The 23,394-nt window shown below is 38.3% G+C and overlaps 1 protein-coding gene and 1 pseudogene across 1 annotated transcript; both read left to right on the top strand.

The window, feature by feature from the left end:
* The first annotated feature begins 561 nt into the window (after window positions 1-561).
* On the top strand, window positions 562-12,492 carry LOC121639339 (annotated as a pseudogene).
* Window positions 5,962-7,121, top strand: LOC121639578 (PHD finger protein ALFIN-LIKE 2-like). The gene is made up of 5 exons (XM_041984907.1): window positions 5,962-6,079; window positions 6,181-6,301; window positions 6,387-6,442; window positions 6,795-6,914; window positions 7,039-7,121. Exons 1-4 carry the CDS (start codon window positions 6,074-6,076, stop codon window positions 6,903-6,905), a joined length of 294 nt encoding a protein of 97 aa, XP_041840841.1. The 5' UTR covers window positions 5,962-6,073; the 3' UTR covers window positions 6,906-6,914; window positions 7,039-7,121.
* Window positions 12,493-23,394: the final 10,902 nt, after the last annotated feature.

Raw genomic sequence — 23,394 nt, forward strand, 5'->3', positions numbered from 1 at the left:
CAAAAAAAAAAAACAAGAAATAAAAGTTGAAAACATAATAAACGGCTACAGAAGAAAACCAGCAGGTCATGACTAGAAATCTGTCACTTAAAGGGAAGTTATGAGACCAGGCTGCAACTATTTGCCAGATTAGCTGCAGAATGAGATCATGGGCTGTGTGGGGGTCATGTTCTTCATTTTCTGGTTGTACTTTTGGGTTGTGGTTCTGGTTTTTGTCATTAGTTTCTGTTTTGAGATCATGGTTTGGGTTTTTGGTTTTTGTTAGTTTTTTTCTTGTGTGCTCTGTGGTTTCTGTTTCTGCCTCGTTAGAACACCTGGTCTAATTACTCATCCAGTTCACCTGTTCCCCATTACTCCCTCCGTGTATATATGTCCTTGGTTTTCAGTCACTCCTTGTCAGATCCTCTTATGTGGTCATTTGCGGTACATGTTGTATGGATTATCCCTGTCTTGTGTGGTTCCCTGTCTTGAGTTTTGGGAAATAAACCTTTCACCGATTCTGCCTCCTGTCCTGACTGCTTGTAATTGGGTCCTCACCTCCACCACAGTTACAGCAAAGACATGGAGGCAATATGCAATGTTCTTGGCTTGGAATGGATAGACAGCAGGAGTATTTAAATATTTGTCTTGTTTTTCTGTTTGAGTGATATTTTGAGGAACAGACAGCCAAGAAACTTGGACCCTGGGCTTTACCTTTTATAGGCGACCTTCATCGCATGCAACCTGCCCTTCAGCTAGTGCTCAAAGCAGAGATGGGATTTATGGCTCTTTGAAGGGAGCCGGATCTTGAGGAGTCGTTCTTTTCAAAGAGCCATTCAAAAGACTGGTTTGTTCTTACAATATCTTACAAAATTTCACAATATATGAGAATGACAAACAATCAAAACATGTACCAATATAAAATCTACAAGATTTTTAAAAATTATAGGAAAATATAGATTTTAAAAAAAGGACAAACCTGAGCAGTCAGTGCAAATTCTAGTAAATCTTTTAGATAGAACTCACAGTATTTGTTTCCGAACAATACTCTCTGCCCATAGATGCTACTGCAAACAGTACCAAGCTTTTCAATGCCAAATCCAAAATGGCTGCCATCCCAGAACAACTACCAAACGTTTGGGTCTGAAATCTTGGTTGAAATTAACGAAGTTACAGTAAGAGTGCTATTTATTTTGTAGCTTATATTTCCAAATGAATATTTACTGTATTGAAGCGTATCAAAGTTTATAGTAAAACTACGTCAAAAATGTGTAAATCTAATATGATACTGCAGGTTTAGAAAGTAATTGTAAGTCCCTCAGTTATTGTTTGCATTTCATGATGCAATCTGCATTATGCCAAACCCAATACCAAATTAAATGTTTTCATTATTTAATTAAGCTAATTAAAGACTGAAATGTCATCATTAATATACATTTGGTGTGTTTATGTTTTAGGTTTATACAACTTGCTCTCATCACTTGGATCTTCCAATGACTTCCCTGCTAATTATTGACATAGCTCATCAGTTTTCACACAAAACATTAATTGGCTATTATAAGGTGTGTTATCATCTTCAATTCTGAGAGGAAATTAAGGCAATTTCTACCAAAAGGCAATATAATATAACATAAGGGCCAATACGCTCGTAAACAGGTTACTGTTTGAAAAAAATAACAAATCAAACTAATTGAAATGTTTAAAATATTGTAAATGCAGTGGACCCCATTTGTTTTTGTTTCTAAAAGAAATATTCTTGTTGCATAATTAACATAAATGCCTGACGTATCAAATATGATTGATACAGTGGTATAAATTTATAGCTGTCATTGTTTTTGTATAACCCCAACAGAACTATAGGGTAAGATATTTTTTTTATCCCAAATTCATATATAATCATTCTTATTTCTGCACATGCTGCAGCTGATTATAATCCACAATTCAGCTGTCAAGGCTTGTTAGACAGAGTTTACTTATGTCCTTAATAATGTTACTTGTCCATTTCAGTGTATAGCTTATGCATGTGACAGGAAATAAGTCAGTGTGTGTTCACCTCAATAGTGATGATGTTGTGGTTGTGTTGTCTGTAGTTGAGTACAATAGTTCTTGCCTTTTGGCTGTACTGAGTCAAAGGTTTATGTCCCTTCTTTAGTGTGGTTTACTTGTTCATGGTGTGGTGTTTATATAGTCATATGCAACACATATGTTATTATTATGGGTGGTTATGTTATGTAGGAGGTCAGATTTCCCATTAAATTGTTTTCATTCAGACCATGATGAAGCAGCAGAACACTAACTGTGTATTTCCTCTGTACAACATATTGTCCTTTAGGATTATCATGGGGCGATTAAAGAAAGGACAAAGAGCAGAAACAGATCTCTGGAAAAAAGCAGGAGGGATAAATGTAGTGATACAGGCATTTGTTGCACATGGCTTTGGAGAAAAGAAAATTACAACTAATTCGGAAACATGGTCTTTTTTAGCTCAGCAGCTTTTTAATGCTGATTCAGAAAAACTCTGTAAATGGTTGTGTGTTATATGGAGCCAAAACAGAAGAGAGATTAGAGGACAGGTATTGATGAAACAAGGAGAGAAGCAGCAAGAGAAAAAAATGACTGGTAGAAGAACGAAAAAGAGATGCTCTCCTACCCCTGCTGAAAGTGACACACAAGTAAAAGAGGAGAATCTACCAGGTGATACAGAAGAAGAGATAGACAACGTCAGAGGGAGAAGAAAGGATGACAGAGGCTCTCTGAAATCGGTAGAGTTTAGAGCAACAAAACCTGGACCTAAGGTTTTCAACATTGTTATTAAAAGAAGGGCATGGAATAAAATAAAACCTTTGCCAGGCACAACAAGCCTTAGGCGACCATGGACAGACATACTGTCCAAAGAGTTCATGCAAACCAACCCTTGCTGTAATCTCACCCTTCCTACATGTATCTGCAGTGTGCACATTTAAGAGATGCAAAGCTTTGTATGTGTTCATAAGAAAACAAAAGCCTGGAACTATGAAAGAAAACATAACAATCAAAGTGCTCAGATATGGTGAAGTCACCCATCCAAAAAAAGAAAGGAAATTCCGTCCTGCAAGCTACAGAAGACGAGGGGAAATTACCAGAGCTCTTTAAAAAGGTGTGAGCAACTACCATTATCACCAGCTCAGCAAAACACACAAGGATGAAATTTCTGCAGGCAATATCACAAGGAGTCTAACTAAGGATGTCTTGAAAATGATATCATCTGAATTGAAAAAAAGTATGCGACTCCATGATGATGTTTTGCTGGAACTAATGCTAACACAGTACCAGTGCAGTACCAACATTTCCTCAGGTGGTTACATACAGAACCTGCAGGTGGACCCATTTGGCCTTCATATATACATGGATGCAAGTATACAGATTTTAGTGGAGCTTCTTAAACTCACGCCAGTTACCCTCCACCTTGATGCTACTGGCGGAGTTCTTTCAAAGATTCCTAATAAAAAAAAGAGTACTCTACTATGTTCTTGTACTGCCAGGGAAGGGCAAAGATAGGCCACCTCTCCCCATCTCTGAGTTAGTATCCAATGAACATGCCATCCCAACTCTTACGTATTGGTTGATGGAAACAGTCAGAGAAGTTTCCAAGTATACATCACGTAGGGTAAGGCAGGTAGAGACAGATTACAGCTGGGCACTAATGAATAGTGATGCTACTGTCTTTCAACAAGGAGAGTATTTTTGTCTATCTTGAAAGAGCCCATGATGTGGTAGCAATGAAAAAGTCCAGCAGTGATCTTCACAAGTTCACTGTATGACATCTTTGCTCTGCCCACATTCTTAAAGCTGTCTCTCATGGGTTTGGAAAAAGGCAGCAGACAAAGGACTGCAGGAGTACGCCACACATTGCTTTGCTGTGCTGTTGAACAGTACCAGCATGGATCAAAAACATGTGTGTGCTTTTCACTGCAGCCGAGGACAGTGATCTGGTCAAACATGCCAAGAGAAGTCTGGACATGTGGATAGGCCATATCAAAGACGTTAAAGACGGGCATGTGGAAGGAACCAATGATGACCATGAATGTGAAACAAACAGAAATGCAAAGACAGTATCTGGACAATCTCCATTTACCAGCGACTTTCAGGCTGTTTATCACCAGACAAAATGTCAGATTGAATTGCAGTCAGAAACGGGGATCAAAAACTGTTATGCCTGTCCTGGAATACTGGATGTTCTTTTTGACCACTATCTAGGCATATTTCCACTGTGGAGTGGGGTATTACTTGGCAATCTGTCTGGATATGCCAAAGATAGAGTCAGCAATGGAACAACAGAAACCCAGAAGACCCGAGAAACAAACTGCCATGTTGAGATGTGGTTCAGGATTGTGAAACATTCCATCCTGCAGAAGAAAAAGTACCTCCGTCCAGCTGATTTCATACATAAAATGTATGGCTCTCTGCAAGGCAGATACAAAGAACACATAATCCAAAATAACTTACCTGACTCTTTGACCACCAGGACTCCAACGTCTATAAAAAGCTTAGACCAGGCAGAGGAGCAATGGGCAAAGAGAACCAAAAATGAGGGCCCTACAAAGAGAGTATCAAAGTACTTTGAGCCACCAAAGAAAATGCCAGTGCCAAAAATGTCTTGCAGAAGGCCTAAAGCAAAATACAAAGATACTCGGATAAAGCGTGCTGGAAAGGATGATGCCTCAAGTCCATCCGACAATCAAGCAACCAATCAGGAAAAGGTATCGTATAAAAATAGTTTATCATTATTGTTGTCGTTTTTTACTGTACATGTTTGTCCCATTGTGTATATATAATACAATATGTATCCCCATCCATTCCAAAAACCCTGTTTATTTAGTTTGATTTCACCTAAAAGTTGATGTTTCATTGAAGACTTATTGTCTGAAATTGTTGGTGCTTATTACAAACTTCTTATAATGTGTCACATGTTAAATTCCAGTTTGTGATCCTTATTTATTTCTTTAGACTATTGAGTGCTTCTTTCAAGTGGCAGTGAAAAACAGAGGACCTGGACACAGTATATATGTATTAAACCACTATAGTGCAGGGGTGATAATGAATGGTACAAGATCAGAGATACGTCGACAGAGCCTCCCAAAGGTACATTTAAATTACATTTTGATTATGTATAATAAACTCTTCAACCTAATGTATTGTTTATAAACTAATGTCAGATGCTCTATTGTAGGTCAACTTTGAGGAAAACATTTCAGTTATTAGTTTTCTGAACATCAACAACAACCACTGGAAGTTTCTGGTTTGTCTTTTTACATCAATAGTAGAGATAATTAATCCAAGCATTCAACACAAGTTTTTTGTATTAAGCTAAACATTTTTTACAGTATCTGCATGCACCAAGCAGCCAGGTATTTGTTGTGGATCCTACTGGACAAAATGAAAAGCTTGATTCAGATCATGCCGCAACCAGATTCAGGTAAAAGTAAATTGATGCATTTTTTATGTTGTATTTTATGTATTTAATTATTTCTTCAAAATATTAAAACCCATACATCATTTGTACAAACTTCTCTAAGCTCTGGAATTTAATATCATCTTAAATACTTTTAAGACATATCTATGCCACGCAACACGACAGCAATGGCCATTGTTTTAAATGAAAAGCTCATCATAAAAAATGATTATTTATTACATTTTGTATAAGGAAAGATTTAAATCCAGTAAAATAACCATGCATGTGCTATTGTATTTAGATTTAGATTTCCTTTTGGATATATTTTGACACTGAAATTGTAATTGGTACAGATAGTTGTGCTAGCACACTATGTGACAGCTTACCATCATTGGTGTGGGAATGGGTGAATGAGAGGCCAAATTATTAGGTCTTTGGATAAAAGTGCTTTATACGTGCATTCCATTTACTATTTACCATTACTATCATACAAACATAAAGTAATCTGGGGCAAACATATCTTTTCTTAATTAGAGAATACTTCAAGATGCGAAGGACATGCCACAGCACAAGTGACTGGGTGGACAAAAAGTGGACAGGTGGGGTTATAAACCAGACCAGGACATAACATAACAGGACACCTTCAGCTGTGGAGTATTGGTGATGCAGGTGAGTATTTTATGTATTATAGTACTCTGTCAACACATGATCCTTCAGTTTAATGCAGGATTTTCTATTAAAATCACAACATGTTCTGCATGATGGTCCAGATGGCCATGAAGGTGGTGGAAAACCACCCTTATGTCCCCGAAGACATGAACATTGACACATCAAAAAAATCAATGTCATCCAAGCGACTGGAGATGGCAGCTGAGATTCTGGAGAGCTCTGGTGTGTTAATGAAAGAAAAGTTAAATCAATTTAATAGAAATTTAACTTTTATATTGAAATATACTGTACATGCTCTTTGTTGCAGTTTTTGATGAAGAGAGAGACAGACACGCCCCCTGGAGGTGGCCCAAAGACGTGTGGGTCAGTTATTTTATTTTATACAACACAGGTGTAGAAGGTGATTACCACAAGATTGCTTCCTAAAACACATGTTTTTACAATGCAATCAGCATGAGCTAAGCATATCTATACATTATCAGTATTTTGTATATTTTCAAATATGTCACAAGTTGCCAGATGAGTAAAATGGTGTGAATGTGAGTTTTAAAATGACCTTGATCTACCATGTCACATTTGTAAAGAATAATGTGAGTCCTTTATTATCAGATAATGAGTAAAGATTTTATAATTTAAGGTCAGATTATCTGAACTCAGGCAGTTAAGTCCATGTATAAGATTTTGTTGTTTTGATTGTTTGTTAATTACCTTTTAGCTTCAGTGTGACTCATGCAAACGATGGTTCCACCAGCTGTGCCTTGGCATGACTACAGCACTCCTCAACAGGTTTAAGAAAGGAAAATGGAAGTGCTGTCTCTGTTGCTGATGTACTTTTGTAAGTTGTAAAAATGTATCTTATTTTTATACAAACACAATAGAATATTTTACTTTGAACAACTGAGACAAATACCATAAAAATGCATGTGAAAATCTAAAATGTTGATAAATCTATTTTTCAGAAAACCAAAGAAGTTCCACAACATCTGGGATGTGCTGGTTCCTCTGTTGTTGTGTCTATCTGCTGCTTTTTTTCATACAGGAGGCCTTTTGACTCTATATACATACAAGGATACACATATTTACCAATAAAAACTTTTTTTGGCAGCACATAGTGATTTGAGGTGTTTAGGTCATGTGACTAAAAAGCTATTGAAGTTTAAAATATTAAAAAATTAATATAAAATAACGTGAGATGAAAATGGAAAAAACAAAGGCTGTGCAACGTGCACAAAGAAATGTTGAATAGTTTAAATTGTTTTGACATTTATATTTCATGTGGTTGAGGAGATATTGTTTTTAAAAAATGATGGTATCTGTAATTTGCTGACGGTCCCTAACTTTGCACCGATAGTGAAGACCACACGACCGTTTCATCGTGCTTCTCAAATCCATGACAAAGAGCATAGGCTCGGCTAAATATGACGAGGAGACTGGATGCGCGAATATCTGTTGAATATCGAACGTCAAACTAACTTTACCACGGTAAAATAATCAAATCAAAGTACAGGAGTCGAAAAAGTCGGGAAAAGTAAATTAAGAGCTGGAACAAGTTCAGTACAGGATCCAGTGTCTGAACTTGTTCCACTGCTTTGTTGGGTCCTTGTCCACATGAGTCCAGGTAATAATAACAATAATAATAATAATAATAATAATAATAATAATAACAATAATAATAATAATAATAATAATAATAATGATAATAATAATGTTAAAATCTAGACAGTGGGCTACTCTGGGGTTTTGTGTTTTTGTAGACCTTTTAGAAGAAGATTTTTATTTTTTTTTTAGCTTTGCACTGGCTTAGAAAGGTGATATTAAAATGGACAAAGACATTTGTATTGAAGGAATATGGAGTTTTACTTGGACTTGTCCAGTATAACCACTGTCTTTCTTCTCATCCACACATCTTAATTTTTTCTGGTTTTCATGCTCCTTCCTCGTCATGGTTAACTGTTGTGGTTGTTCTCTGTTCATGTCAACAATTTTCAGACAAAATGCTTTTTGTGTTTGGCTTGTTTCACGTAACCTGTCTTGGTGACCTTCTGCACTGGTTTAATGCATAACAACAAATGCCAAATATCAGTTAAACACAAATACATCTTCTGTGTTCAGTTTGCAGAGGAATATGGGAATATTTTTAGCCTTCATCTCTTTGGCAAAAGGGCTGTGATCATTAATGGCTACAAACATGTGAAAGAGGCCCTGGTCCAACGAGGAGAAGACTTCACAGATCGACCTATTACACCAATCTTTGAAGAATTAATTGGAAATAACAGTATTGTTTGTTACATTTTGTTTAGAAAAGTTGCTAAATTTACCTACATCCACAACCAATAATCTCAATGTTTTTATATATTTCTTTAATTTCTTGTAAGGTCTTGTGACGTCACATGGTAATCCATGGAAGCAGTGGAGGAGATTTGCTCTTCATACACTCAGAAACTTTGGTTTGGGCAAGAAGACCCTGGAAGTATTCATCCAGCAGGAGTGCCGATATCTCACAGAGGCCTTTGCAGACCAGCAAGGCACGAATGAGTTTACTGGAAAACACTTGATATTTTTCTGTGGCTCATCACACACTTACTATTTTGACGTAAGGTTTTACTTAATCTCTGTTCCCTTTTTTATTTTACAGGCAAGCCTTTTAATGGCCAGATACTGATAAACAACGCTGGTTCCAACATCATCTGCTGCTTGGTGTTTGAGAATCGATTTGAGTACAATTACAAGCAGTACCAGTCTATTCTTCAGGGCTTGAATGACATTGTGTGTTTACAGGGAGGTTTTATGACACAGGTGAGCCGATCTAAAGACAGCAAGTGCAGAACTGGTGATTAGAATTGTTCGGTGTATTAAAGGTATCAATCCACCTACCCCCCCCACCAGGTGTGCAGTAGAAACTTAAGTGGATAACAGCTATAGTGTTCACAGACTGAGAGGATCTGGTGTTTGTCTCCATGCTCTGTAGGTGTACAACACAATTCCTTGGCTGATGAAGAGGATACCTGGACCTCATCAGGAGATATTTTGTGTGGTACCAAAGATTATTGACTTTGTTGAACTCAAAATCAAAGAACACAGAGCGGACCTTGACCCCTCATCTCCAAGAGACTACATCGACTCCTTCCTCATTGAGATGGAAAAGGTGAGTGTTACCTGTTTGTTTTTTTTTCTTTTTTAAATCTAAATACATTAAATTCTTACATCTGTCTCTTGTCTGCTGATAGACGGAGGACCAGGACTCAAGTTTTACCCTCAGCAGTTTGTGTTATTGTACCCTGGATCTGTTCCCTGCTGGAACTGAAACCACCACAACTACTTTACTCTGGGGGCTGCTATACATGATCAACAACCCTGATATACAAGGTGTGTGTATGAGTAATATCTGCCTACCTGATTCTCTTATGAGCAGCTTCCCTTGACTTTATATACAGTGGCCTCTCACATGTCAGTCCTTTTGTCCTCTATACATCATATTTTGTCCCTGTTGTCTCTGTGTGCAGAGAGAGTCCAGGCTGAGATAGATGCTGTGATTGGTTCATCCAGACAGGTGTCTGTGTCTGACAGAGAAAACATGTCCTACACTGATGACGTCATTCATGAGATACAGAGAATGGGTGAAATCCTCCCTCTAAATGTAGCTCACATGACAAACAAGGACACCACACTGGACAAGTACACTATCCCAAAGGTAAATAAGTCTGTATTCTTCAATTAATTCCAATTAATAAATAAATAGCTGGTAATAGTTGGTTAATGACGTCTCTTGATCATACTCTTCATGTTATTCATACTGACTCATGTTTCAGCTGATAGAAATGTTTAACGGTGGCTTCATTCTGACTAGGAACTCAGTATGATGAATTACTAATTACATCATAGTTAAAATAAATGCCTGGATTTAAATAAGTAAAAAAGTAAGAACCTCCTAGTAGAAAAATGCTGCAGATTCATCTGTATCAACTAGAAATAACTTATTTAACCCTGCTCAAGGCAACTTTTCATTCTTTAAACTGTGATCATGGAAATGATGTGATTCATTCACAACGGATCTGCATCAAGTAGACAAATAACTTAAGAGATTTCTGAAAGTCTCAAAACTTTCCAATGTATTATTAAAACGTGGAAGGAGAACCATCGTCTTCAAGGATGAATTTTGGTCTGAAGAACATCTTGAACGATTGTATTGATGAGATTTTTGGTGAAAACAATCTGAAAAAAGACCAACAGAAGAACTTGTGGCAGTATTTCATAGTGATGAAGCCAGGCAGCCGCATTGAGGAGCTGTAGCCTCTGTATATGAGGCGGCTGCTTAACCAGTGGAGCTAAATGCATTATACATTTTTTATTGTAATTGTACAGTCTTTGAAGGAATTTCAGGTGATACAAGTCATGATAAAAAGCTAAACATAATTTTTTTTATTATTTTTTTTCTGTAACAAATATATGATAGCTAAGATAAACGACAACATTTATTTTACTCTTGTAATTGTGTGTTTTCTTCAGGGCACTATGATTATACCAACACTTCACTCGGTCCTACATGATAAACAGATGTGGGAGACTCCATATACCTTCAACCCTCAACATTTTCTGGACCAGGACGGTAAATTTAGGGAGAGGGAGGCCTTCATTCCTTTCTCTGCAGGTTAGTCAGACACTACAATCCTCCTACTGTCAGTTTTTTTCTTTAAAAAAAGTGCTCTAAGATGATTAAATAAAAAGATGAACATGCAGGTTCAGCTCAGGTTAGTCCTCCATCAAGACAGATTTCAAACAGCTAACCAGAAGAGATTTCTCTTTTTTATTATCATCATTGTAGGAGCCATTTGTTGTTTTTATTGTCACTTGTGTTTTTTGGTTTGTATTATCATACTGGGTGGCAGTAAAGAGGCGCACCAGGTGTATTAAATTACAGCCACAGGTGATGTGGGTTTTTTTATTAGCTTGGGTGCAGAAGAATGACACAATTTTTACCGCTATCACATTTTTGCTATTTGCACCTTTTATTTTCATCATAAATGTGACCCGTCATCAGCGCATACTATAAGATAAAATGGAAAATAAACGGGAACTTCACCCAACTTGTTCAGTGAGTTTTGAATTGCTTATTGAAGCATGTTATAGGCGAGGCAAGGAAAGGGCAAAGCAGTTTATTTGTATGTCAAAGTGCTTTACATCAAACAAAAGCATTACAGATATTAAGAAATAGTAAAAGGCAGCAACACACAGCAAGAATCACAATAAAATAATAAATGACATTAAAATAATTAAAAGCAAGACGTGTTAAAAAGTTACCGTGCAGATAAACAGATTTCTCCCTCCACCCAGCTGAGTGGCTAAAAGCCGTAGGCACTAGAATCATTATTATCCTACACACAGCCTGTAGGCTACATTTTAATGCTAATGACTTCATGTGTTATTAGTGACATGCATGTGCCATGAGAGGACCATGAAGTTGTATCTCTGAGCTCTGATGTTAACAGGTTTCCCACTGGAAGTCAGAAATTCATCATATTGTTCAAAAGGTGTTCCTGTGTTTTAAAAACCCATTTTAACCCTTTACTACTGCTGGAAAACCCGTAACACTGTACATATGGAACATACAAATATCTCTGGTTTGTAGAATTTAGAAATAGTAAAAACGACATTTTCTGGAGACTGTGCTGGAAAATTCAGTCAGATTTCTCATGAAATTTTGCAAAAATATTTGTAAGGCCAAGTATGACAAATTGTGCACTTATCAGACGATTAGCTGCCACTGTTGGGATGTTATATGTAGTTATGTTATTTCTGGCATACGTGTATGTTCTGGCTGGCAAACTGAACCTTTGACCGTAACAACAAGGGGGGGTAATCAAATTCATTGTCTGTGATACTGTTTATTTCAGCAAACAAATAGTATTTCTATAAACAATCTTCCATGAATATATTATGAATATAATGAAGAAAACTCTTGTGTTGTCAGGTCAGCGTGTCTGCCTCGTAGAACAGCTGGCCAGGATGGAGTTATTCCTCTTTCTCACCTCCCTCCTGCAGAGATTTTCATTCTGTGCACCTGCAGGGCAGCAGCCCAGTTTGGAGATCATACTGGGAGGCACTCGCAGTCCCAAACCTCACCTCGTCTGTGCAAAACCACCTTAAACGTCCAGTCATCCCAAATTAAGAATCTTAAGAGGACCACTAGATTTATTTTGCTATGAATAAAATCAAAAATACCTGCTTAAGAAATAGTGATGTTAACAATGTTCTTACTTTAATTTAAGTGTAAGTTAAATGACTGAATATGAGTCCTGCTGTTAAAGTGAAAGCTTCAGTCCCTAAAATGAAAATCCATGTTCACTGATCCTGTGATAGAAGATGAAAGCAGGTAAATGAAACCTGTAGCTTGAGACTCTTTTTAAATAAAGCCAGATGCAACTAAACTGGTTGGATGAACCTTCACACCACAAGTAATCATATAAATACTACAAAGTCAGCCCAGCAGTTTCTGTTTTAGATTCTCGTTTCCTAAACTGGATTTTTATGCAAGAAAAACAAAAATTTTTATCTGTAATTCCTCCTCCAATTTTAATGTAAATACTCTCTAAATAAAACGGACACTCTGCCATAGATCAGCATTAATTATTTATCTGTGATCTGCATATTTTTAATAAACAATAAATGAATCAAAACTTTATCTGCATGTAAATTTCCAAACTACAAATACAGAAATGATGTTTTGTAGAATCAGTGTCAAACGGACCTAATAAAAGGTCTTTGAGGCCGTCTGCTGCCAGTGTGCTGTGTGTGGAAGGATTTATGTGGCTTGTGCAGCAACTTTAACTCAAGCAATTTTACAGGCTTTAGAGATTCCATAAAGATCAAATACAAAGGAGACTAAAGAAATTTAATTGCACAGTAAAAATAACTGTAATAAACGCTCTGTATGTTTTCAAGTTTTGATCCAGCGATATGATAATAAAATGTGTTGTCCTCAGAATTTATGTGCTAATTTTTTAACCCGTGGCAAAGACAGAGCCCTAAAATCTGACCTAGATGTAGCACTAGATTCAAAATAATGTGGGGAAACCATGTCATATTTAGTGATATTTAGCTACATATCAACTTAGCGAATCAAGATTTTCACATTGGAGCTTAAAAAATAAATTATAAAGATGCTCCAAGTACCTCAGTATCAAAGTTACTTTGCACTGACTAAAGTAGCCGGAGCTACATGATGCAGTATCATTTTAAAAGAAGACTAGAAAGGCCTCCAGCTGATTTTAAAGTAAGGTACAGCATGAAAATGTGGGGAAATGAATGCTGTAACCAGTCTTATTTTAAATAGAAAGATAGAAGAATGAAGAGAAAGGGAGATATTTCTCACTTTTTTCAAAGAGGAAGGACACAGTGCAGGGCCCTTTGTCAGCAGCCCCAACATCTACCAACATGTAGCCACACAAGTCCTTGTGGTCAGACACAAGGATCCAGACTATCACCACCAGACAGTAGGAAGAAGAAGAAGAAGAAGATATACTTTATTAATCCCTTTGGAATTCCTCAGGGAAATTTGTGTTTCCAGTACAACCCGTCCAAGACTAGACAGCAACAACATATAACACAAACAGGATCAGGCATACTGAGGCAGCACCGTTTCTACAGCGCTCCTTTGTCTTAGATATAGGAGAAAGATAACATTAGGGGAATCAGATGTGGCCGGAGAGAAAAAAAGGCATCTCCACACTGAGCCTAAGGGCCCATTATTGAGATACAAAAAAAAAACACTCCTCGGTACATAAAGCACATAACTCAGACATTCACAACATCAGAAACACGTGGCGGGGGGGGTCTCCCATCGCAGCAAAGTGCAGACGCAGCTGAGCGGGTCCAGTCAACCCGCCGCCCGGGAGTGGAGGGAGGGGGGGAAGGGACAACCAAGGCAGTGAGTCTTCGGGGGAGGTGCATCTGTAGTGGTGTATGTGAGTGTGGAGCGTGTGTGTGTGCAGTAAGTGAGCATGTGAACTTTATCCCAGTTCTCCATCTCCAATCTCTGCCACCTGATGATAGTGGGCGTCCTTGGCAGCTGATCCAGGTAAAAGTCCACCGCCCGTGAGGAGGGTGGGGGGAGGGTGGGGGGACTGAGCATCCGTCAACATAACATTCCAGGGAGCTTTTTAACCAGCCATCCAAGGCCAGAACTGAGGAGCAACTGATCCTCCTACAAGTGTCACAAACAACCAACCTATGTTTCTATGGACCTTTTTAAACGTGTTGCAAATTTTTCCACATGATGATTCAGATTATTAATATAAATATGTTTAATTTCTCATGTTTCTCTATTGTGGCCACAGTAAAGAGGAACACAAAAATATCCTTTGTTAGTATATGATCCTCTCTCTCTCTCTCTCTCTCTCTATATATATATATATATTTTTTTTTTTAATTATTTAAAGCAATATTTCAGAGTGGCTACAGAGTTAGTTTGGACATGATCCTTAGGGGAAAAAATCATTAACCAAATTGCAGGAGGGTGGACGAGCTAGACTTTGGTTTATTTTCTCTCTATTAGAGGAAAAGGCCATTTGAGCCTAGAACTCTTTGTCTGAGATGTTAACTGGTTTACACCAGCCCTTCACATTGGTCCTACTGATCGCTTTAATACCATTTTACTCATTTGCACCACTCCTGAAAAATATCCTGTACAAAGGTTAGACCTTCAAGTATAAGAAAGTATATATTATATAGTAGAAAGGACACATTCATGTAACGCTCACATAGCAGACACATTGAATTAAAATATTATAATTTTTGTCACATAAGTTTTTCTGTGTAGTTTCTGTGTCTTCGGGGACTTTAATTGACAGCATTTTCATGTGACTGTTGCACCTCAAACACTTTTACAATTCCTTATTTCACTCAATTTTCTCAGACTTGCACTTGTGTAAAAATACCATTAATGCAGAGGCTTTTACTGGAAAAGCATATGGATCCATCAGTATGGTTACTTGTCCTTTAGCTGTGCTTTGCTCTCTTAAATAAACATTCAAACATTAAAACATGATGGATTTTGGAAGATTTTCAGACTTTTCTGAGAATATAGTTTGTATATGATTTATTTTATTGTAAATATTTTATTAGCAGACACAGTAAAGGTGTATTTGAAAATGCAAACCTGTTTAATTAGATAAAACATTTAGAAGAAAATATAGATTTACACAGTGTTTGGGAGGACAACCAGCTTCTGCCTAGCCTAATTTCAACACCCAATCCTGTCTTTACTAGATATATTTGATATTTCTGCAGGAGCTTTGATGCATTCTTCTAATTACTTTCACATTCTCGGGTTGTGTGTGATGGGACATATTAGTAAGTTTGGGAAGAAAAAGTAAATAAATTTACCACTGTGTTTAAAATGAATTATGTAAGAGGTGTTCATAGTCACTGAGCTCTAAATGAACTTTTCTGATCAACAATCAATGTGGCTGATAGATTCCAAAAGTTAATCACAATTTCCACAAGCTATACATTTACATTTTGTTCGTTCTTTTAATAAAGAATTGATAACAAAAATAAAATAAACAACAACAAAAAAAATTCTGTGGGGAAAGCCGGCCAGACTATAAGTGCAACTGAATGCATTTAAGCATAAATGTTTCTTTAAATTGGTTTTATTGGTCATTTTTTCATAAAAATACTGAATAGAAATAACAGCAACACAGTTTCAATGTTCTTTTTTCCAGCAAAGAATAAAAGTAGGTTTTGCTCTTAACACACTTGAAATGATCAAATTTACACTTTAGTTGTTTTTTTTTTTACAAAATTACTTAAATGTTATTGTCTGCTCATTGTTGTAGACTTTGTCCACAACCTCCTTCCTTTTTTTGTAGCCAGCCTTGTTCTTTACGCCATCCAGCCGCTGCAACATTTTGTCCTTCCTTCCAAATATCATTTTGTTTAAATTTTGCTCCTCATTCAGCTGCAGTTTGTTTAGTTAGTACTGCATAAATGACAATATGCATGCAAAAGTGCACAACTAGTAGATGTACACTGTATATTTTCACACAGTAAAAGAGCTCGTATCTCACTTAAATGATCATATTGGAGAGGGCAGGTCTGTGTCATGTCCAGTCAGTGGTTGCAAACATGTGTTTACTAAAAAGTCTTCATTTACTTCTCACATGTGTAGGAAGCATAAAGCATGCTCCCCTGATGGTGCTGATAACATGTACAGGGAAACTGGCCCCCAGCCCCCAAATGTCATTGCCAGTACAGAAGATTGAGAAAACACACATGAAGCCGAGCCAACAGCTAGTGCAGCCAGTGATATGCCAGAGAATGATAGTCAGTCTTATCTTAGAAACATGTGTCTCTTTTACCTTAAACTCCAAGGACAGCTGCTTATCCCTGCTTCTACTGTACAGACTACTGTGGAGGAAATGCAAAATGTGCAGGAGTTAGGTCAAGCCCACACAATAACTAAAGTAAGTTCTTTATGAAAAAATGATATGAGCTTATCAGATGAAGCAGTCACTAAAATCTGTGACTGCATTAAAGATTCCGATTTGTTCTCAGCCTGTCATCAGGGACATTTAAGAACAACACACTCCAGAAATCAGACATTCAGAAAAATTTTGAAATACACCAAACCTCAAAAAGTGTCTCTGGGATCGAATGAAAACATGACACAAAAACATGCTTACTACATACCAGTGGCAGAAACACTGAAGAACGTTTTACAGTCACATTTATGGAAGAACACACAGTCACAGCAGTTTGGAGATCCTGATGTGGAGGTTTTTACGGATTTATATGATGGACAAACTTTCAAATGTCACCCGTTCTTTAATGAAAACCCCGACAGCCTTAAACTGATTTTGTACCAAGACACATGTGAAATTGTGAATCCCCTGGGTTCTGCTAAAAAGACACACAAAATTCTAGCAGTCTATCTTTCATTAGCAAACTTACCCATTCATTTACGTTCAAATACTGATAATATGTTTTTAGTCTTGTTGTGTCTTGAGAATGACTTTAAGCATTTTGGAAAAACCAAAGTTTTCTCAGAGTTGTTGGCAGATGTGAAATCCTTGGAGACAGATGAATGAATGTAGATGGAGAAACAGTAAAAGGAGGTCTTTACTGCATTGTGGGGATAACTTGGGTTCTCATTTCATAGGCGGGTTTACAGAGAACTTCAGTCGCTCTCAATATTTTTGCAGGTACTTCAGTTTGAGGCTGATCCAGATGCTGCGGTCCTCCACGCACCACAGAGACGTATGACGCAGCTGTTGCTGATCTCCAGGCTGATAACATCCAAGACGTTAGAGGAATAAAGGTGAACTCTATCTTTAATATCCTTGAGTCTTTTCACGTATCCCAGCCTGGCCTCCCACCTTGTTTAGGTCATGACCTCTTTGAGGGAGTCTTGTCATATGATGTAGCACTGTACCTGAAGACCTTTATAAAAAGAAAAAATGGTTCACATACTCACTCTTAAACAGGCGCATCAAACAGTTTAAGTATAAAGGATCTGAAGCTCTCACAAAGCCATGTGCTGTCAACCCTGACGGAGTCAAGTTATCAGGACAAGCTGTTCAAAACTGGAACCTTTGGAGAACGCTACCAGTTTTGATTGGTGACAAAGTGCAGAACCACGAGGATGAAGTATGGCAGTTAGCTCTTCAGCTGAAAGACATTGTCCATCTTATTTGTGCTCAAAACATTTCCTTGTCCCAGATCGCACATCTTGACACTTTGATCCAAGAACATTTGGAGTTGAGAAAGAAGCTCAAACCCAAGCACCACTTTTTAGCTCCATTATTCAGCACTGTTGTTGAAATTTGGTCCACTGATGAGGTTATGGACGCTTAGGTTTGAAAGTAAACACAGTTATTTTAAAAGATGTGCTAGACACTTAAAAAACTTGAAAAGCATTTGTCAAACCTTGTCAGAGCGTCATCAGATGTATCAGGCATATCTTTTAGCTGGGCAGGAAGGCAGTAAAGTGCTGCAAGTGAAGGACAGCTGTGTGTTTTATCCCAACCTTTACAGTGATACTATTAAACATACAGTCAAGGAGTTAGCCTTTTCAGAAAGAAATACCACAGTTACAACAGACATTCAGTACAAAAGCACTGCATATAAAAAAGGACAGTTTCTTGTGTACAGTAATGATGAGTATGTGGAGTTTGGTGAATTTCTTATTATTAAAAATGACACATGTGTGTGTGTTTTGATAGATATCCACAAAGGCATCTTCCTCACAGAACACCATCTGTATTGTGTGACCAAGGACAGTCTTGGGTTACAGTGTGTTAACATTCATGACCTGCACGATTTCTATCCTTTGGTATCGTACGTTCTTGATGGATACCAAGTCGTTCCACTGAAACACAGTATTGTGGCAAAATAAAGTCCAAGTGAACTTACTTAGTTCTCACTGTAAATACTTTGATATTAAATGTTACTTCATGCATATTCCTGCTCTGTTAAATCCATGGACTGTATATTTTTGCTGTTCGGGTTGAAGGTGGCATTTCTTCATTGCAGATATGAGTGACTCAGAGCGAACCTTCCTAGATGTTGCCATCATTGAAGTCCTACCAGAACTTCCAGCAGTAAACAAAAACATCCTGGTAGAGCTCTTGCAGTCCATTGGAGTTGAGACGTTTGATGATCTACGCTTGGGCATGGTGGGTGGGTTATGTGTGACGTGACTGTGTGATAGTGAGTGCTTGTGGGTACGGCGCAGGGGAGGGTGTGAGTGTGGGGTTATATGAGGTGGAGATTGGAGTAAGTGGAGGGTGGGGGGAGGGGGTCGATGGTGCCCTGGCTCGCGGAGAGTGTGGCTGTAACATTGGGGTGTGTGCTGACCTACGCCAGGTGGTTGTCTGGGGGGGGGCTGGTCCTCCTAGGTATGGTGTGGGCCCTCTGCCTTTCGGGGGTGGGGGGGCCGCCTCTGGGCTCCTGGGGCCCTGGGCCCTTTGCTTGGGCCGCCCTGGATGGTTGGTTCCTGGCGGGGCCGGCGGCTGCCGATCTTGGCCCACTGGGACCTGTGCCCCAAGACTGTGGGGGGCTCTTGCTGGTCCAGCAAGATCACATAGATTCTGTGATTCAAAGTAAATAAATAAATAAATAAATGAATCAGATTATCAAGAGGAGCCTTGTACGATCTCAAAAAATTGTGTGAAATCCTGCAATGACTAACTATTCTTTTTGAACCTTGGAAATACAATGAAGTGTTTACTTTTATTCTCATTCCAGCCTGGGACCGACCTCATTGCTGATCAAAGGACACGGGTGGAGGAGTGTGGAACGAGAAGGGTCACCCGCCAGGCCCAAGTAGTTGCTCTTGAGACACAGTGATGGCAGCCAAATCTACCAGCAGGACTCCCTTGTCAAAGCAGTTGTGACATCTGCTTTATTAAGGTCTACTTCTTTTTTAATGTGGAATAACCAGCAGAGGGTGCTGATGTCTGGACATTCCTACAGATGGATGTGTATGGCATCACCATGCCCTATGTTGTGTTGACTCCAATTTTGTTTAGGTTCAGACCAGATTGTGGTATTAGACTTCATCATGTTCAGATAAAAGAAAAAATATTGATACTCTTGAAGGTGCAAGTATATTGTTCGAAGTGCAAATAGACTGAGCTTGTGATGATATTCATAACCAGATCATTATTACCCTATACAATGTGATGTTTAAACTAATGACCATCCACGCTGCTATAGGAAGTAATAATAAATGTCACACATACAATGTTCCAAACTTTAGACTCAAGTAAGGTATTTGCATTAGCTTGACAGGTTATATAAACTTTTGTATGTGAGTGCGCTATTGGTGTTATTATGAAGTGATATAACCAATTAAGACAAGTAAATATTTCTTCACATTTGTACATTGTGTATGTATGGATAATCTTGTTTTTAAATTGCAGACTGAAGAAAATAAATGGCACTGGAGGTAACCTTAGTGGTGACATTATTTGATTCCAAATACTAGTATTAAATTTTAAGCATTATTACCAATATTAAAATAACATAAAAATAATAATATTTGGGTCAAAGTGACGAATTTGTATAGGTTTGCTCCTTCATCAATGTAGGTTGGTTGAGAAACACTAACACACCATTGGTTGTTTGAAGGGGGGCTGAGTGGGGTTCTGGGAATTGGTAGGGGGAGGTGCTGGGGTGAAAGACTGGGACGTTTGTATGTTGTGTGTGTGTCTGTGTTCATGCTGTGGATGGTGTGTAGATGTGCGTGTGTGCCTGCCTGGGTCGTCCCCACGGGGCATGGTGGGAGGGTTATGTGTGACTGTGGGATAGTGAGTGCTTATGTGCATAGAGCAAGGGAGGGTGTGAGTGAGGGGTTATATGGGGTGGAGGTTGGAGTAGGTAGAGGTGGGGGAGGGGTGTAATTGGCACCCTGGTTCCCGGGGTGTGCAGCTGGAACACCGGGGTGGGTGCTGGCCCACGCAGGGTGGTTGTCTGGGGGGTCCAGTTCTCCTAGGCATGGTGCGACCCCTTAACCTTTGGGAAGAGGGGGGTTTCCTCTGGGCTCCTGGAGCCCTGGACCCTGTCGGGACCAGCGGATTCTGATCTTGGCCCACTGGGGCCTGTGCCCCAAGACCGCGGGGCCTCTGGCTGCGGGTATCCTCTACCACCCTTTGGGTGGGGCTGGGTCATCTTCAGGGTGGGGTACCTTGGGTTTGGGCTCAGGGGTTGCTGCTGATGGCCGGGGTCTCTGGGCTGCTTGATCTGATTTGCATCTAGCCTCTGTAGAGGCGTGGTCGCATTTGTATGATCTCACTCACGACTCCTCATCACTAATCACTCGTTATTCCTCACCCTCTACATGCTGACACAGTTGGTTTATTCTCTAAGAGAAGATTTTTCTTTTTTTCTTTGAGTTTGTATCCGGCTGTTGTTGTGATAGGTCTTTTTTGATTTTTATTATTATTTAAGAACTCTTAAGCACTGTCACCTCTGGTTTTCTGTAAAAGCCATAGAAAAAATTCTGGTGTATTAATATACAAACATAGCAGATTGTTATCTGTGGATAGTGTGGATTGAAGGGTCGATGCTATTGGCTGAGATGATTTTGTCTCATCCTTGTACTTTCTGCTTTCCCTTTTGCTTCTTTTTAAGGTCATCCTTCTTTTTCTGTCCCCTCCAGTTAGGTCCAGCAAAATGACATATTTTCCATATAAATAAGTAAATAAATGAGATTATAAAGAGGAGCCTAATACCAATAAGCCTCCCCTTGGCAAAGCAAATAAGGCAAGTATCATTGTGCTTGCTATGATGCTGGACAGGAAAGGTTAAAAAAATTAATAAATAAATGAGGAGCCATGAAAATTTTCTACGTGATTAAAACTTCAGGGATTTTACACTATTTAAACCAAGCGGGACAATGTGCTGTCTTCATAGTTTTCCTCAAAGCTGCTACGAACTCAGTTTTCATTTCCTCTATGGAGTTGTGGAGCGTAGATATGTCCAAATTCAGATAAACAGTTGTCACTCTGGTTGTTGGCACTGGATGGTGAAGAGTTATTGATTTCAAAATACTATCAGAGGCATCATGAATGAGACGATACAGGTGGTTTATCGTAGAGGTTTCTACATCAGCAGAACTGTTGCAACACCAGTGTTACTTGGCACAGCCATGATCTGAACACGTTGCTTTCACAGACTTATGTCTCACAGTTTCTTAAAAAAGTTTTTTTTTAGATAAACTATCAGAGTCATCACGAATGAGAACGATCAGATCGTTGTTTCCAGGCACATCACTGCACAGAATGAGCTCCCTGGTCGGGCAGACGTCTGTCTCGCGGTTCCTTAGACAACTGGAGCGATAATATTACTTCATATTGAAAACTTAAAATTCAATTTTTTGTAGTTGTGGAGATATGTCCAAATTCAAAAACAACTATCTTTGTAATTGTCTTTCGGTAAACTTGCAAAAGTGTTTCACGCAAATATAAAATTGTACTTCTTTTGTAAATGTTTTGTAAATACAAATATGGTTTCTATGATGTATTTGCATCGGGACAACGTAAAATTGTTGCAGTGGATCTAAATTTGTATTGCGAAAATGTAAACGCGTTTCACCACATGTAACATTGTTTTGCACTTCCCTACCACCATAAACACGTTATCTGAACTTGACTCCATTCAGCGTGACTCTATTGAGTAAAACGGTTTAATCAGGATCACCTGAATTTTTTTAAAATGTCCTGTTTTTTTTGTTTTGTTTTTTTTGTTTGTTTTTTTGTTTTTTTGTATCACACCATTTCTGGCTCTTAATCTAGGAAACACTGCAATACTCACATTGCTATTTCTTTTCTTTTTTTTTTTTGTAATTGAAATTTTTATTATTTTACATGTTGAACATTTTAAACATGGACAACATTACATGTCGTTGCTTCAACACATTAAGATTTAGGGTCTATTATTGATAGCCATCAAAAATCTGATGACACCCAAGTGTAAATGTGCAAGTCAAAGTCCAAAAAAACAAAACAAAAAAACCCAACATATCCTTCTTCATTATAAGCCTCAATCCAAAACCCGTCCCCATGATTTGTTAAAATCTTCCACGTCATCATTAAGCCTGGCCAAAGATTTCTCATATGCCACAATCCTTAATAAAATTCCCCCCCATCTGTTAAACTCTGGAGAAGCCCGATCCCTCCACACACTAAAAATTACTCGGGCAGCTATAATCACCCCACTTCTTTGAAATTCCCAGTAAGACAGATGAATCCCCTAATAAGCATAATCTTTGTGACATGGATATTCTGATCCATTTCCCTATTCTGGCCAAAACTTTCTGCCAAAAGGGATATACTGCCCCACATTCCCATATAGCGTGCACAAATGTTCCTGGTTCTGAGCGACATTTCCAACATAAATTATTAGACATAACACCCATTCTGTGAAGTTTAGAGGGAGGAAAATACCACCTATGTATTAATTTATTCTGAGTAAATCAGCCCCTAGCCTCCCTGACATATTTATTGGCATGTGACAATATCATATTCCAATCTCCTTTATCCATCACCTCGCCGAGATCTCTCTGCCATATGGTTCTGAAATTTTTACATATATTTCAGTTTACAGAAAACAGCTACTCTGTCATTCCTGGTGACTCTAAAAATATCATGCAGACTGTACTTTAATTTACAGATATATTGGCATATATCTTTCTTCCTTTTGGTGGCATATGCAATTATTAAAGCATACGCTTTGGACGCTTCTCAGACCACGGCAACTTCGTCCACAAAGTTAAGCCCATTTTAATTTAAAAAAAGAATTTGAGTGTTAGCTCC

Source organism: Melanotaenia boesemani, chromosome 5, assembly GCF_017639745.1.
Source record: "Melanotaenia boesemani isolate fMelBoe1 chromosome 5, fMelBoe1.pri, whole genome shotgun sequence".
NCBI classification, from domain to species: domain Eukaryota; kingdom Metazoa; phylum Chordata; class Actinopteri; order Atheriniformes; family Melanotaeniidae; genus Melanotaenia; species Melanotaenia boesemani.